The 14,113-nt window shown below is 42.0% G+C and overlaps 4 protein-coding genes across 4 annotated transcripts; 1 reads left to right on the forward strand and 3 right to left on the reverse strand.

The window, feature by feature from the left end:
- Positions 1 to 1,825: 1,825 nt before the first annotated feature.
- Positions 1,826 to 2,473, reverse strand: LOC146625120 (TOG array regulator of axonemal microtubules protein 2-like). Its single transcript, XM_085362126.1, has 3 exons — positions 2,313 to 2,473; positions 2,062 to 2,217; positions 1,826 to 1,964 (listed from the first exon to the last, which is right to left on the reverse strand). The coding sequence occupies exons 1-3, from the start codon at positions 2,471 to 2,473 to the stop codon at positions 1,826 to 1,828; spliced, it is 456 nt and encodes a 151-aa protein (XP_085218252.1).
- Positions 2,474 to 2,865: 392 nt separating this feature from the next.
- Positions 2,866 to 4,102, reverse strand: LOC146625121 (uncharacterized). The gene is made up of 4 exons (XM_085362127.1): positions 4,061 to 4,102; positions 3,614 to 3,944; positions 3,151 to 3,390; positions 2,866 to 2,993 (listed from the first exon to the last, which is right to left on the reverse strand). Exons 1-4 carry the CDS (start codon positions 4,100 to 4,102, stop codon positions 2,866 to 2,868), a joined length of 741 nt encoding a protein of 246 aa, XP_085218253.1.
- Positions 4,103 to 4,238: 136 nt separating this feature from the next.
- Positions 4,239 to 8,591, reverse strand: LOC146625122 (uncharacterized). Its single transcript, XM_085362657.1, has 11 exons — positions 8,517 to 8,591; positions 8,011 to 8,308; positions 7,637 to 7,789; positions 6,572 to 6,648; positions 6,033 to 6,363; positions 5,570 to 5,809; positions 5,289 to 5,412; positions 5,067 to 5,172; positions 4,729 to 4,967; positions 4,478 to 4,633; positions 4,239 to 4,380 (listed from the first exon to the last, which is right to left on the reverse strand). Exons 1-11 carry the CDS (start codon positions 8,589 to 8,591, stop codon positions 4,239 to 4,241), a joined length of 1,941 nt encoding a protein of 646 aa, XP_085218783.1.
- Positions 8,592 to 9,452: 861 nt separating this feature from the next.
- Positions 9,453 to 11,020, forward strand: LOC146625123 (leucine-rich repeat-containing protein 31-like). Its single transcript, XM_085362691.1, has 4 exons — positions 9,453 to 9,507; positions 9,833 to 9,997; positions 10,134 to 10,289; positions 10,563 to 11,020. Exons 1-4 carry the CDS (start codon positions 9,453 to 9,455, stop codon positions 11,018 to 11,020), a joined length of 834 nt encoding a protein of 277 aa, XP_085218817.1.
- The last annotated feature ends 3,093 nt before the right edge of the window (positions 11,021 to 14,113 follow it).

Raw genomic sequence — 14,113 nt, forward strand, 5'->3', positions numbered from 1 at the left:
AATTTACGTTGAGTAGGCTAACCACGTTATTACATTAATGCATGTAAGGTGAACTAGCAAACACCGTCGTAGTTACATGCGACTGTCTTCTTGTTTGATAGAGTGATACCATACATGCCCTGTAGCTGCAGAAAAAGCTAACACCGTTATCTTTTTACAAAAAAAACAAACAGCTAAACATGTTTTCCATTATTCACCGGTTCCAAACAAAGTAGGTATGTTGTATCAAAAGAAAAGGCTAACTTGGTTATCATTTTGCAGAAAAAAGAGACTGCTAAAAATAAAAACATAAGAGGTTTTTGGACAAAGTTTGTGTTCTCCATTCTTTAAGCAATTCAATTCAATTCAATTTTATTTATATAGCACCAAATCACAACAAAAGTCGCCTCAAGGCGCTTCATAGATACAGAGAAAAACCCAACAATCATATGACCCCCTATGAGCAGCACTTTGGCAACAGTGGGAAGGAAAAACTCCTGTTTAACAGGAAGAAACCTCCAGCAGAACCAGGCTCAGGGAGGGGCGGGGCCATCTGCTGCGACCGGTTGGGGTGAGAGAAGGAAGCAACGGTTAGAGCACCATTTAAGCACCCGCACAGTTTCAAAAGTACCGGTATCGGATAAAACCTAAACGATACCCATCCCTAAACAGAGTATAGATAAGGAATCTCTCAAATACTTCATAAAATGAGCATGTAGAAAGTGATCTAGCATTCTGAATGTTCACAATGACTCTCAGAGAGAGACCTGCTTCATTTTAAATCAGCCACTCGTGTGCCACGCCCAGAGTGCTGACCATTTGGGATGTGGAAGAAAAAAATCACGCCAAGTCAATGTTCAAAGGCAATGGTCATGGCCAGTAGTGGAACAGAAAAGCTAGTTCTGCCATCAATGGCCTGATGGGCCAGTATGGGATCTATAAAAATGAGAGACAGCTACTCCTCCCTCACCCCACTCAGTATCACTGGTATGAGGTTGAGAAGGGGAAAATGCATACAGGTCAATGCTGAACACATGAGAAGCTACTTTAAGGCATATCACCCAATTTGTAATATTGCTAAACATTTCTTAAGGCAGACGAGTCATGCTGGCTGGGTCAGTGTCATTTTTGTTGTAATTGATGTCTGGTTTGTTCTGTTCCCTAGTGATGGGTAGGGATGGGTACCAGTATCCGGTGTTCTGACATAATCCTTGAAATAGTAATAACACAGTATCCTCAGCAAAGATGAATTAAACAAGTTTTATTTTAATGGAAGTTTACTTCAAGTCTTCAGATTTTTACTGTCTTTTATTTGATTACTTTAAAGTATATGATTACATTAGAGTAATTAAATAAAGACAGTTTTGATGGAGCTCCTGAGCCAGCCCAAGCTCTCTATGAAGACGAGGAAAAACTCCCCTGGGGGGGCCAGACTGACGGGAAGAAACCTCGGGAAAGCCCATTCAAAGAGAGATCCCCTTTCCTGGGATGGCTGGGGGGGGTTACAGGAATTCCAAACACTGAAATTTAAAGTGGGCCAATTAAAAAAAATTATTTCCTGAAAAAAAGAAAGGTAATTCATACATCACACATAAATGATAACGTCTGAATTGTGTGTGTTTGTGTGTGTGTGTGATAGGCTTATCTCAGCCAAGTGTGATGCTGTAGCTCCTCCAGCGTCGGCCGCGTCTCCGGGACTTTGGTTAAACACGCGTCCAAGAAATCCCGGCAGTCTGGAAAGAAAGGAAAGAGAAAAAACATGAAGATGATAGTTCCAGTGGTCCAAGCCATCAGTCAGTCTTGAAGTGTGACGTTTTCTTACTTTTGGACAGATGTCTTTTGAATTTCAGGCGCTCCACAGGACGCCTGTCTTTTTCAGGCTCTTCTCCACAGGACGCCTGTCTTTTTCAGGGACAATCTTCACCCACAAATTCATAAAGTCCTTGTGAAGGGTCAGTTTCTCAATGATTGTTCGCCCATGGTACCTGTGGAAGATTACAGTTGTCATTAATTTTCATTAATTGTGTAAACTCACAGAAAATAAAACATTAATGCACTTCAAACCCATTTAAAAGTACCCACCTGGCTTCAGGTGCAGCATCCCCTGCCATTCTAGAGGCAGCAATTAGAAATCTTTCAGTGAAGGTTCCTGTTTTCAGGGTGACGGCTGCTCCAAGTTTGTCAGCCAGCTGGTGCAGGTGTTGAGCCGTGCTATTCCTCACTGCAACACAGCGATGGCTGAGCAAGGACAATATTAGACACACAACTCAGTGAACATGATCTCTCTTTCATGTCTTCTAATAAAATCACTACAGCTTCTTCTCTCCTCTTACGTCAGTCCTGTGTTAAACAGAGCGCTCAGAATCCGTCCATGGCTGCAATTTTCCACCATGGCATCAAGCGCCAGATTGACCTCCTGATGTAGAAAGTTGTTGTTGGTCATTGCAAGCTTCAGCAATAGAGCTCGGCCTGTTGTTTCAACTTCTGGGTCCATTGTTCTCTGGAGCTGAATGTAGAGCTCATTGATGGCATGTATGGCCTCAAAGGCTATTGCTGAGCGTTGGTTTTTCACCTAAAATGTGAGTGAAAATCATCAGTTGAGGCTGTAGTATGCACTTGAAGGGAAACTAGCTGCATGAAACGCATATAAGAAACATAAAGTGTGCAATACCTCCTCAATGAGGACCAGACACACTTCATGTAGTTTAGTCTTCAGGATGTCCGAGTGGTGCTTTGCCAGAGACTGAATAGTTTTCTACTGTCTTTTCTTAATCCTGTATTTACACAACACAACATTGAACACGACTTCAGGAACACCACAAATAACACAGCCACATTATGCAGCACTGTTTCTGTGCAGTATTTAATGTCTCCTTACTACGTTTCTTACCAGTCGTCTGAAGACAGCAGACTAAAGCTGTGGGACAGGCTCTCTACAGGTGTAGCTACAGGCGGGAGTTTGACCCTGCTCTCTCTTGGATTATTCTGACTGCACTGACTGTCTGCTTTCTTGTCTGATAATCAACGAGGTTAGTAAAAAGAAACTGTCATTTCTTCTAATTCGAAGCATGATGCAGTGATTAATTGTTCATTAAAATCTTTTTAAAAAATCTCTTAATTTAAAGTTTGATTATTCAGCATCTTCTACAGTTACTGAGGAAAACCACTTACTGTCTATAGGGACGACTTTTGCACGGCGCAGCAGCGTCCCAGGCCGAGGTCCTCGTTTTTGCGGTATGGGAACTGTTGGAGGTTTTGGAGTCAAAGGCTTTACTGCAGTAAATGTTTTGGTTGGTACTGTGTGTCCAGGTGAGGTTACAATCCCATCCTGGAAATGCTGCAGTTTTTCCAAAATAGGCCCAAATTTGTCTTTTGCTGTCAAGACTCTTATTCCACGAATGACCTTCGTGTCTGTTTAGACAAAAAAATAACTAAATAACTACAAATTGACATCTTACAAAAACAACAATAAACATTTTTCTTCCTGATTTTTTTTTTCTTCAAAAAAGCATATAAAATGAATGGACAGCAAGAATGTGTAATTTAGCATTAAAATAGATAATCTACAGTGTCAAATTTTAAAATCTAAACGAACTGATTAACAGCAGGTGTAACCACTAAAGAAAAGCATCACCTTTGAACCGACCTGCTCCTGAATGTTTAGCAGAGAAAACAGGCAATTGCGATGGACAAGCTGCTCGAGGAGGTGGAGGAACTGGAGTGAGCGGTGTCATCTCAACAGGACTAACAATGAAAGGAATGGCCCTCAGATCACTTGGTGTGTGTGTGTCTGCAGAGCTGAGGCTACTCAGACTTCTTTCAGGGTCCTCCTGATTCCAAAAGGGGTCATCCAAACAGTTCCAGCTTCCCTGGACTATCTCTGGAGAGCCTGCGCATTGCTCAGGTAAAGGTGGGAGTTGCACAGCATAATCTCTGGGTCTCTGTGCGATATGCAATGTGTCTGCCTGTTGAAAGAACACATTTGTCTTACTGCTCTGAGCTTTGTGAAAGTCCAGGATCCTGGACTCTGTGGTGAAGCGCTGACAGTTGCTCTGTCTACAGTGACTTACACAAAAATTACACTGTGCAAAGCAGCAAAATATAACACATCTCTCAGAAACATTTACATTTGATCAGCAGAGAAGTCAAGAATGAGTATGTTTAGTTACTTACATCTCCACCTGTGCGTCCCCTTGTCCGTCAACTGGACACACAGGAACTCCCTAAGCTCTTTCTTCTTCGCAGGACGCCTGTCTTTTTCAGGCTCTTCTCCACAGGACGCCTGTCTTTTTCAGGCTCTTCTCCACAGGACGCCTGTCTTTTTCAGGGACAATCTTCACCCACAAATTCATAAAGTCCTTGTGAAGGGTCAGTTTCTCAATGATTGTTCGCCCATGGTACCTGTGGAAGATTACAGTTGTCATTAATTTTCATTAATTGTGTAAACTCACAGAAAATAAAACATTGATGCACTTCAAACCCATTTAAAAGTACCCACCTGGCTTCAGGTGCAGCATCCCCTGCCATTCTAGAGGCAGCAATTAGAAATCTTTCAGTGAAGGTTCCTGTTTTCAGGGTGACGGCTGCTCCAAGTTTGTCAGCCAGCTGGTGCAGGTGTTGAGCCGTGCTATTCCTCACTGCAACACAGCGATGGCTGAGCAAGGACAATATTAGACACACAACTCAGTGAACATGATCTCTCTTTCATGTCTTCTAATAAAATCACTACAGCTTCTTCTCTCCTCTTACGTCAGTCCTGTGTTAAACAGAGCGCTCAGAATCCGTCCATGGCTGCAATTTTCCACCATGGCATCAAGCGCCAGATTGACCTCCTGATGTAGAAAGTTGTTGTTGGTCATTGCAAGCTTCAGCAATAGAGCTCGGCCTGTTGTTTCAACTTCTGGGTCCATTGTTCTCTGGAGCTGAATGTAGAGCTCATTGATGGCATGTATGGCCTCAAAGGCTATTGCTGAGCGTTGGTTTTTCACCTAAAATGTGAGTGAAAATCATCAGTTGAGGCTGTAGTATGCACTTGAAGGGAAACTAGCTGCATGAAACGCATATAAGAAACATAAAGTGTGCAATACCTCCTCAATGAGGACCAGACACACTTCATGTAGTTTAGTCTTCAGGATGTCCGAGTGGTGCTTTGCCAGAGACTGAATAGTTTGCAAGCCGTGTCTTTTCTTAATCCTGTATTTACACAACACAACATTGAACACGACTTCAGGAACACCACAAATAACACAGCCACATTATGCAGCACTGTTTCTGTGCAGTATTTAATGTCTCCTTACTACGTTTCTTACCAGTCGTCTGAAGACAGCAGACTAAAGCTGTGGGACAGGCTCTCTACAGGTGTAGCTACAGGCGGGAGTTTGACCCTGCTCTCTCTTGGATTATTCTGACTGCACTGACTGTCTGCTTTCTTGTCTGATAATCAACGAGGTTAGTAAAAAGAAACTTTCATTTCTTCTAATTCGAAGCATGATGCAGTGATTAATTGTTCATTAAAATCTTTTTAAAAAATCTCTTAATTTAAAGTTTGATTATTCAGCATCTTCTACAGTTACTGAGGAAAACCACTTACCGTCTATAGGGACGACTTTTGCACGGCGCAGCAGCGTCCCAGGCCGAGGTCCTCGTTTTTGCGGTATGGGAACTGTTGGAGGTTTTGGAGTCAAAGGCTTTACTGCAGTAAATGTTTTGGTTGGTACTGTGTGTCCAGGTGAGGTTACAATCCCATCCTGGAAATGCTGCAGTTTTTCCAAAATAGGCCCAAATTTGTCTTTTGCTGTCAAGACTCTTATTCCACGAATGACCTTCGTGTCTGTTTAGACAAAAAAATAACTAAATAACTACAAATTGACATCTTACAAAAACAACAATAAACATTTTTCTTCCTGATTTTTTTTTTCTTCAAAAAAGCATATAAAATGAATGGACAGCAAGAATGTGTAATTTAGCATTAAAATAGATAATCTACAGTGTCAAATTTTAAAATCTAAACTAACTGATTAACAGCAGGTGTAACCACTAAAGAAAAGCATCACCTTTGAACCGACCTGCTCCTGAATGTTTAGCAGAGAAAACAGGCAATTGCGATGGACGAGCTGCTCGAGGAGGTGGAGGAACTGGAGTGAGCGGTGTCATCTCAACAGGACTAACAATGAAAGGAATGGCCCTCAGATCACTTGGTGTGTGTGTGTCTGCAGAGCTGAGGCTACTCAGACTTCTTTCAGGGTCCTCCTGATTCCAAAAGGGGTCATCCAAACAGTTCCAGCTTCCCTGGACTATCTCTGGAGAGCCTGCGCATTGCTCAGGTAAAGGTGGGAGTTGCACAGCATAATCTCTGGGTCTCTGTGCGATATGCAATGTGTCTGCCTGTTGAAAGAACACATTTGTCTTACTGCTCTGAGCTTTGTGAAAGTCCAGGATCCTGGACTCTGTGGTGAAGCGCTGACAGTTGCTCTGTCTACAGTGACTTACACAAAAATTACACTGTGCAAAGCAGCAAAATATAACACATCTCTCAGAAACATTTACATTTGATCAGCAGAGAAGTCAAGAATGAGTATGTTTAGTTACTTACATCTCCACCTGTGCGCTTTCTCTGAATCAAATCTTCAAAGCGATGGAAAAAGTTATCTGATGTCTTTTCAGACATGCCTGAGATAAAAAGTGAACAAATTGTTTAGAAATAGAAAGTTAGTGAGTGCTGCTCAGTGTGTGAGTGGCAAGTTCTAACTGAGCTGCTCAGTAAATAACTGTTATGATGTGGAACTCACAGAGCATTTTTTGAAAATATTCATATATATACACTATTTTGTGTTTACAAAAATATCAGACATGTCTAAATCAAAGGCAGGTTATGATCTCTAATTATGATCTTTAATCAACAAATTTAAATAGACGTCCTAATCACAGCTTCTAAAACTAGACAACACTATACTGATAAATTCATATAAAACAGCAAAAAGGAGATAAAAGCACTGTCATAAATAGAGAAATAAGTACAGTAAATAAATAAATACAGTTTTTAAAAAATATAGAAAAAAAACATGTGTCATTTGTTACAACGACAACAAAATAGCAGCTTGGACAAAGCTGTTTCTTCAAGCTTCGCCTGCATTTAGGGTCTGCAAACCTCTGTCCCACAGGAAGAAGCTGAAATCCTCCAATAAGGGGTGGGAGTCATTTAAAGTAGAGTAACTCATCCTCTACAACTGCCTAGTATTCAAGGACTCTATGTTAAGATGCTCTAACATGGTACAGTACCTTCAGAAACGCCTCAAATTTCTTAGATACTGAAAATTAAATCTCTTCTCAGGAACCTTTTCTCCATTCAGTAGAAGTAGATCTAGTATTCATTTTAAAGTTCTAATGAAGACAGCAGACTAAAGCTGTGGGACAGGCTCTCTACAGGTGTAGCTACAGGCGGGAGTTTGACCCTGCTCTCTCTTGGATTATTCTGACTGCACTGACTGTCTGCTTTCTTGTCTGATAATCAACGAGGTTAGTAAAAAGAAACTGTCATTTCTTCTAATTCGAAGCATGATGCAGTGATTAATTGTTCATTAAAATCTTTTTAAAAAATCTCTTAATTTAAAGTTTGATTATTCAGCATCTTCTACAGTTACTGAGGAAAACCACTTACTGTCTATAGGGACGACTTTTGCACGGGGCAGCAGCGTCCCAGGCCGAGGTCCTCGTTTTTGCGGTATGGGAACTGTTGGAGGTTTTGGAGTCAAAATAGGCCCAAATTTGTCTTTTGCTGTCAAGACTCTTATTCCACGAATGAACTTCGTGTCTGTTTAGACAAAAAATAACTAAATAACTACAAATTGACATCTTACAAAAACAACAATAAACATTTTTCTTCCTGATTTTTTTTTCTTCAAAAAAGCATATAAAATGAATGGACAGCAAGAATGTGTAATTTAGCATTAAAATAGATAATCTACAGTGTCAAATTTTAAAATCTAAACTAACTGATTAACAGCAGGTGTAACCACTAAAGAAAAGCATCACCTTTGAACCGCAATTGCGATGGACAAGCTGCTCGAGGAGGTGGAGGAACTGGAGTGAGCGGTGTCATCTCAACAGGACTAACAATGAAAGGAATGGCCCTCAGATCACTTGGTGTGTGTGTGTCTGCAGAGCTGAGGCTACTCAGACTTCTTTCAGGGTCCTCCTGATTCCAAAAGGGGTCATCCAAACAGTTCCAGCTTCTCTGGACTCTCTGTGGAGAGCCTGCGCATTGCTCAGGTAAAGGTGGGAGTTGCACAGCATAATCTCTGGGTCTCTGTGCGATATGCAATGTGTCTGCCTGTTGAAAGAACACATTTGTCTTACTGCTCTGAGCTTTGTGAAAGTCCAGGATCCTGGACTCTGTGGTGAAGCGCTGACAGTTGCTCTGTCTACAGTGACTTACACAAATATTACACTGTGCAAAGCAGCAAAATATAACACATCTCTCAGAAACATTTACATTTGATCAGCAGAGAAGTCAAGAATGAGTATGTTTAGTTACTTACATCTCCACCTGTGCGCTTTCTCTGAATCAAATCTTCAAAGCGATGGAAAAAGTTATCTGATGTCTTTTCAGACATGCCTGAGATAAAAAGTGAACAAATTGTTTAGAAATAGAAAGTTAGTGAGTGCTGCTCAGTGTGTGAGTGGCAAGTTCTAACTGAGCTGCTCAGTAAATAACTGTTATGATGTGGAACTCACAGAGCATTTTTTGAAAATATTCATATATATATACACTATTTTGTGTTTACATGGCAACGGGAGGAAACAACCCGGCAAAATAACACATGACAGCGAGATAAATTTATTGGATTGCCAGTCAGAGAAGTGTGATTCGTCACTCCAGTAAACACATCTCCACTGCTTTAGAGTCCAGTGTTGAGATGCTTAAATCACTCCATCTGACGCTTTGCATTGTGTTTGTCAGTGTAAGGCTGGGATGCAGCTGCTCAGCCATGGAAACCAATGAAGTTTGGACATCTGTAACAACAGCAGACTGCAGATATTGGTGACTTAAGTGCACTATGAGCCTTAGCATCAGCTGACTAGCTGTCATTTCCAATTACTTCCACTTTGTTATAATATCACTAACAGCTGACTATGGAATATTTAATAGCGAGGAAATTTCATGACTGGACTTGTTGCACTGGTGCATCCTATCACATTACCATGCTGGAATTCATTCAGTTCCTGAGAGCGACTCGTCCTTTCACACATGTTTGTAGAAGTAGTCTGCATGCCTAGGTGCTTGATTTAATACACCTGTGTCCATGGAAGTGATTGGAACACATTAATTGAATGATTTGGATGGGTTAGGGAATACTTTTGGCAACATAGTGTATGCCTGACCTTACAAACTCTATGATTATAACAGTCATTTTCACTGTTTTCAGAACACAAGTTATGGTTGGAGATATCATGACCGCCACCCCACCATACAGATGTTTTGGGAGGTATTTGATGAACTAACTGAAGAGCAGAGGAAAGATTTCCTTCGTAAGTACTTGCTGAAGCCTCCATTATGATATGTTACTGAAATCACACTGTATCATATAAAACATTAGATTTTTCTGCGCTTTACCAAGATACATTAGAGAGCAGCATTGTTCTGATTAATATACTGTAAAGCTGCTTCTAGCTGGTGGACTGAGCCGCCTCACCTTTCACCTGGCTCACGTCACACACCTGGAGAGACTCGACCTCCACCTGTGTTGCCTCACGCGAGATGATCTAGAGGCTCTGAGTCAGTTGCTACCAATCTCACACGCCGGACACTAATCGCATGCTCGCTGCAGCAGTCATGTGACTCGTTGTTTTTCAGTCCAGGTGCTGCCCTCTCTCACTGCACTGACCGAGCTTGATGTGTCATCCAATAAGGAAGTGGGAGGTGTGGTCCACCTGCTGGTCTCCGCCCTCCCTGCGACACAAATGAGGAGGCTGCCATTCAACAGCTGCTACATGAGCAACGAGTCCTTCACTGCTCTGGGTAACACACACACACACACACACACACACACACACACACTTGTTTATTTATAGAAGTTTTCCTTCAAGTCATTCTCCCTGAATACCTCTTCCACCCTCTAGCCTGAAATGGTGAAAACTTTGTGTTTATGCATCAGCCCTGGCGGTGTCCTATCTGCGCACGGTGGATATTTCCTGGTGTAAAGTGGTTGGCGGTCACTTGGCGCTCCTGCTGGATGCTCTGCAGCCATCAGTCGTCAGCGAGCTCCGTCTTTGCAGCTGCGAGCTCACCACTGATGACATGCAACATCTGGGTAACTAACACACAATGACATTATACTTTTTCTTTTTTGGTCTGTAGTGGATCATTAGGCTGCATAAATGTATATTAAGACAAGTAAAGCCTGAAGGAAATTGATATTTCTTTCATTTATTTCATGCTGCCAGCATCTGTAGCTGTCGTATAAAACAAAACAATGAAACTATTCGGTGTTATTTTTGTCTCCATCAGAAACATTGTGAACAAAACAGTAAAGTGAACAGGCATAAAGTGATCAGTTATCAATGGGTCCTCTTCCTCTGTGCAGCTGCCGTGTGCAGACGGGGCTGTCTCTCCTCACTCCGTGCACTGGATCTGTCCTACAACAGCTTGGTGGGAGACAACGGTTGGTGCAGTCTGTTTGCAGCAGGAGGTCTGGGCTCTCTGGAAGACGTGGATGTCAGTTTGCGACCTTCAACCTCTGCTCCGTGCTCAGCCTGGCTGCCCGCTCTGCTCCGAGCTCTGCCTCAAATTTCGGCGCTGGCTCGACTGGCCATGCAGAGGTGGACAGCTGACTGTCAGGAGAGAGAGCAGCTCAGGTACTGTCTGAAAAAGAGGAGCGTCCTGCTGGAAAGGGATCCAGATTTACAAGACACATCATCAGCATGTAAAGGGAACAGTCAGGAGAGCCTAGAAGAGAGTCAGCCTGAGGAGATTGGAGCGGACCGCACTGGAATTTACTGTCAAAGAGCGACCCACTTTGTTGCTTTATTATTATTTTTTTAAGTCTCTGTTACCACAAGAAGGTCAGTGTTGAGGTCAGCTGCATCACGTCTGATGTAAACTGTGTCACACGTGATGGTTTCAGGGAATACTGGGAACTTACAGAGTTAAGCACAGCTGGTGTGGGTTATCATATTTGTCGTCTCTCACCTTGGCTGCAGGGTCTGGGTCTTTCCAATGCAGCAGTCCTAACACTTGAGACACACATGCCGAGAAGTGGGGATACCTGGAAATGGACAAAGGCTTTCAGCAGAGTTTTAAAGCAGCTATTCAGGAAAAGAGCTGTGAATTATCTGCATACCTTGTTAGGTAATCAGCTATTTTGGGGTTCTTTAACAAATCAACCAAAAGGTCGACTGAGTATTTTCTCGTCAGAGTACCTTCACCGTTCACGATGATGTTGAGCACAAGCTGGAGCGTTTGATGGATGTTCTTTGCATCAAAGAGCTACGAGGAAATCCCAGAGAGTAGAGACAGGATATTATGTGAATCAGCATGAATGTTGTTTGTTGTTCAACAGATAAAAACAAGAAGAGAAAATAGAAACAAAGTAAAAAAGGAACAATTGTTTCTGCCATTAAGAAAAAAAAATTGAGTCATGGCAGAGACCTGCAGAAGTCTTGAGTCTCATTTGATGACATTTTGTCAGATTGCCTTGTAATTTAAAAAAAACAAAACTGTTTTTTGAGCAAAAGTTCTCCAGGTTTTTTTGGAGTTCTTTCAAAGTTTTCTTATTTTTGGACGTTAGCTGCTTTTTCACTCTTTTTCAGTCCAGTCTGTGCATCTGAACATTTACAGAAAGATTTCTTTGTTTCGTCTTTAGACACTTTGTTAAACGCAGATCCCAGCAGAGTTCGCCTACCTTCTCTCCAACCTTCTCAGGTTTTGTGGATATTATACATGGTTATGCTGAGGATATGTTGGCTACTTTCCACTGGAAATGCCTTTTGGTTAAACTGTCAGCGAGGAATTTGCACTGTTACATTTTTATATAACTTTAATGCAAAAAAAACAGCTGCTTGTTTAAGTGAAAATACACTGATGGGGTTTTTTTCTATTCATGAACAGGAGTGTGATCAGTTTAATAAAAGAAAAAATAACCATAACCAAGATATGAGGGGAAATCTTGGACAAATACAAGCAGACTGGAGCAGCCAGCGTTCAAAACACCGACGTTCAAGGTAACAGAAGGTTCCCGAGCCACATCCACCCAGCTGGTTTCTGTGTTTCTTGTGTATTTGTGTACACTGTGACTTCATGGCTGTCTTGGGCTCCAGCTCTTGTTTTGGTGTCTCATTAATTTGATTTAATGTCCTGCTTAGTGATAACATCACTCTTGGCCTCCCTGCACTGGCTTCCAATTGAATTTAGGATTCATTTTCAAGTTCTTTTATTGGTTTTTAAATCTTTAAATGGTCTGGCACCTGCTGAAGCCCTATGTCCCCACTCGTTCGCTCCGGTCAGCTGAGCAGCTGTTGCTCTCAGTCCCCAAATCACGGCTGAAACTGAGAGGAGACCGAGCGTTCTCTATCGTGGCTCCTAAGCTTTGGAATAATCTTCCTCTTCACATTAGGCAATCGACATCAGTGCTGGTTTTTAAATCCAGATTGAAAAAGCATTTTTATTCACTGGCTTTTGACTCAGTGGTTGACTGACTTGTATTTTATTGTTTTTCGCTATGTTTATTATTGTATCGTATTTATTATTCTTATGGTATCTATTATGTTTCTATTGTTCAGCAGTTTGGTCAGCCTTGTGTGTTTTTAAAGTGCTATATAAATAAACAATGATGATGATGATGAACATAGTAACGTGTGTTGGGTTGCTCTGTCTTCAGACTCACTGTCAGACTGATTAGACAGTGAGTCTGAAGGTGAGAGTCCTCACTGCCCACGCCTGTCTTTGGGTCTGACCAACACCGTTTCCTGTGTGTCATTCCCCCCTCGCCTTCCCCCCATCCGTCCTGTCTGCACTGACCTCTCCAATAAAGACAAAAGGCCTCATTTTCTGAAACTCTTCCTATCCCATCACCTTGCGAAGAATCACTTCACCATGTTGATTAATAAGGACGGTGGGAATGGTTTGAAGTCTCGTCACAGAAAATGTGCCAAAGGCAAAGAATCTGAGCTTGAAATAAAATGAAATGAAAGATCAGCCCCACACAGGGGTTAAATTCAGATGGAAACTCTTATCACACAAAGAGAACAAGCGAATAAATATATCTGAGTGTGGCCCCTTGACTGTCACAGTGTAGCTGACATTTGATCTTATCATGTGTTAAAGCTATTTTAATTACTGAAGAGAACCAGTGTCAAACTCAGCCCAAGTATGGTTGTACGTTAATCCTTAAAGCAACAACGTTTTTAAAGTTGCAGCGTCATTTTTACACCACACCTAAAATCCCACTAATCGTCCGGGCTCTTCACCCTATGACCACACGCTGGGGTATCTAACACCACATGACCCAAATGGAAACTATGTCAGCTGAAAGAAACCCATCGAAATGTGCAACACTTAAAACTTTGCCTGATTGGAGCATGGCTTCAAATACAGCCCTGAAAACAGACAGGCGGTCGTTGGCATTTCGCCCTCGTTCCTGAGAGACTACATCGATGTATCAGTCAACAAATGAACTACTGTGGCGTCACAGCTGGGGCCTTCTCTGTGTCGTTTATAACACAGAGAAGGACCCAGCTGTGACGCTGAAGTGGTATCTTTAAATTAGCTGTAGGTGTGAATGCTTGTCTGTCTCTCTGTTAGCTTTGCAACAGACTGGTGATATTCAGAGTGCACCATATGTCTGGTATTATTTCCCTTCCAAATTAGTGCTTCCTCTTAGTTGCTGGTCTAAATTTGTTTCCTTTCATGTTCAGGCCGTGTTAGTGTTGTCTCTGTGTGTAGCAGGTTTTGTCTCCATGTTTGTTTCACTGTCTGCCTGTCTGTCTCTGTATTCTGTACTTCTGATAGACGTCTAATTTTGCCAGTCCCTCTTTTTGTGCGCCTTGTACCTTGTCACTCTCTGTGACCGCGTCTCACTTTGCCAGTTCCCATGTATTTAATCAGTTAATGGTGGTCTGAGTAACCCTCACCACTTTG

The sequence above is a fragment of the Diplotaxodon limnothrissa genome, linkage group LG9 (assembly GCF_057381915.1).
Source record: "Diplotaxodon limnothrissa isolate DT_005_m linkage group LG9, D_limnothrissa_male_GT1.1, whole genome shotgun sequence".
In the NCBI taxonomy this organism is placed as follows: Eukaryota; Metazoa; Chordata; class Actinopteri; order Cichliformes; family Cichlidae; genus Diplotaxodon; species Diplotaxodon limnothrissa.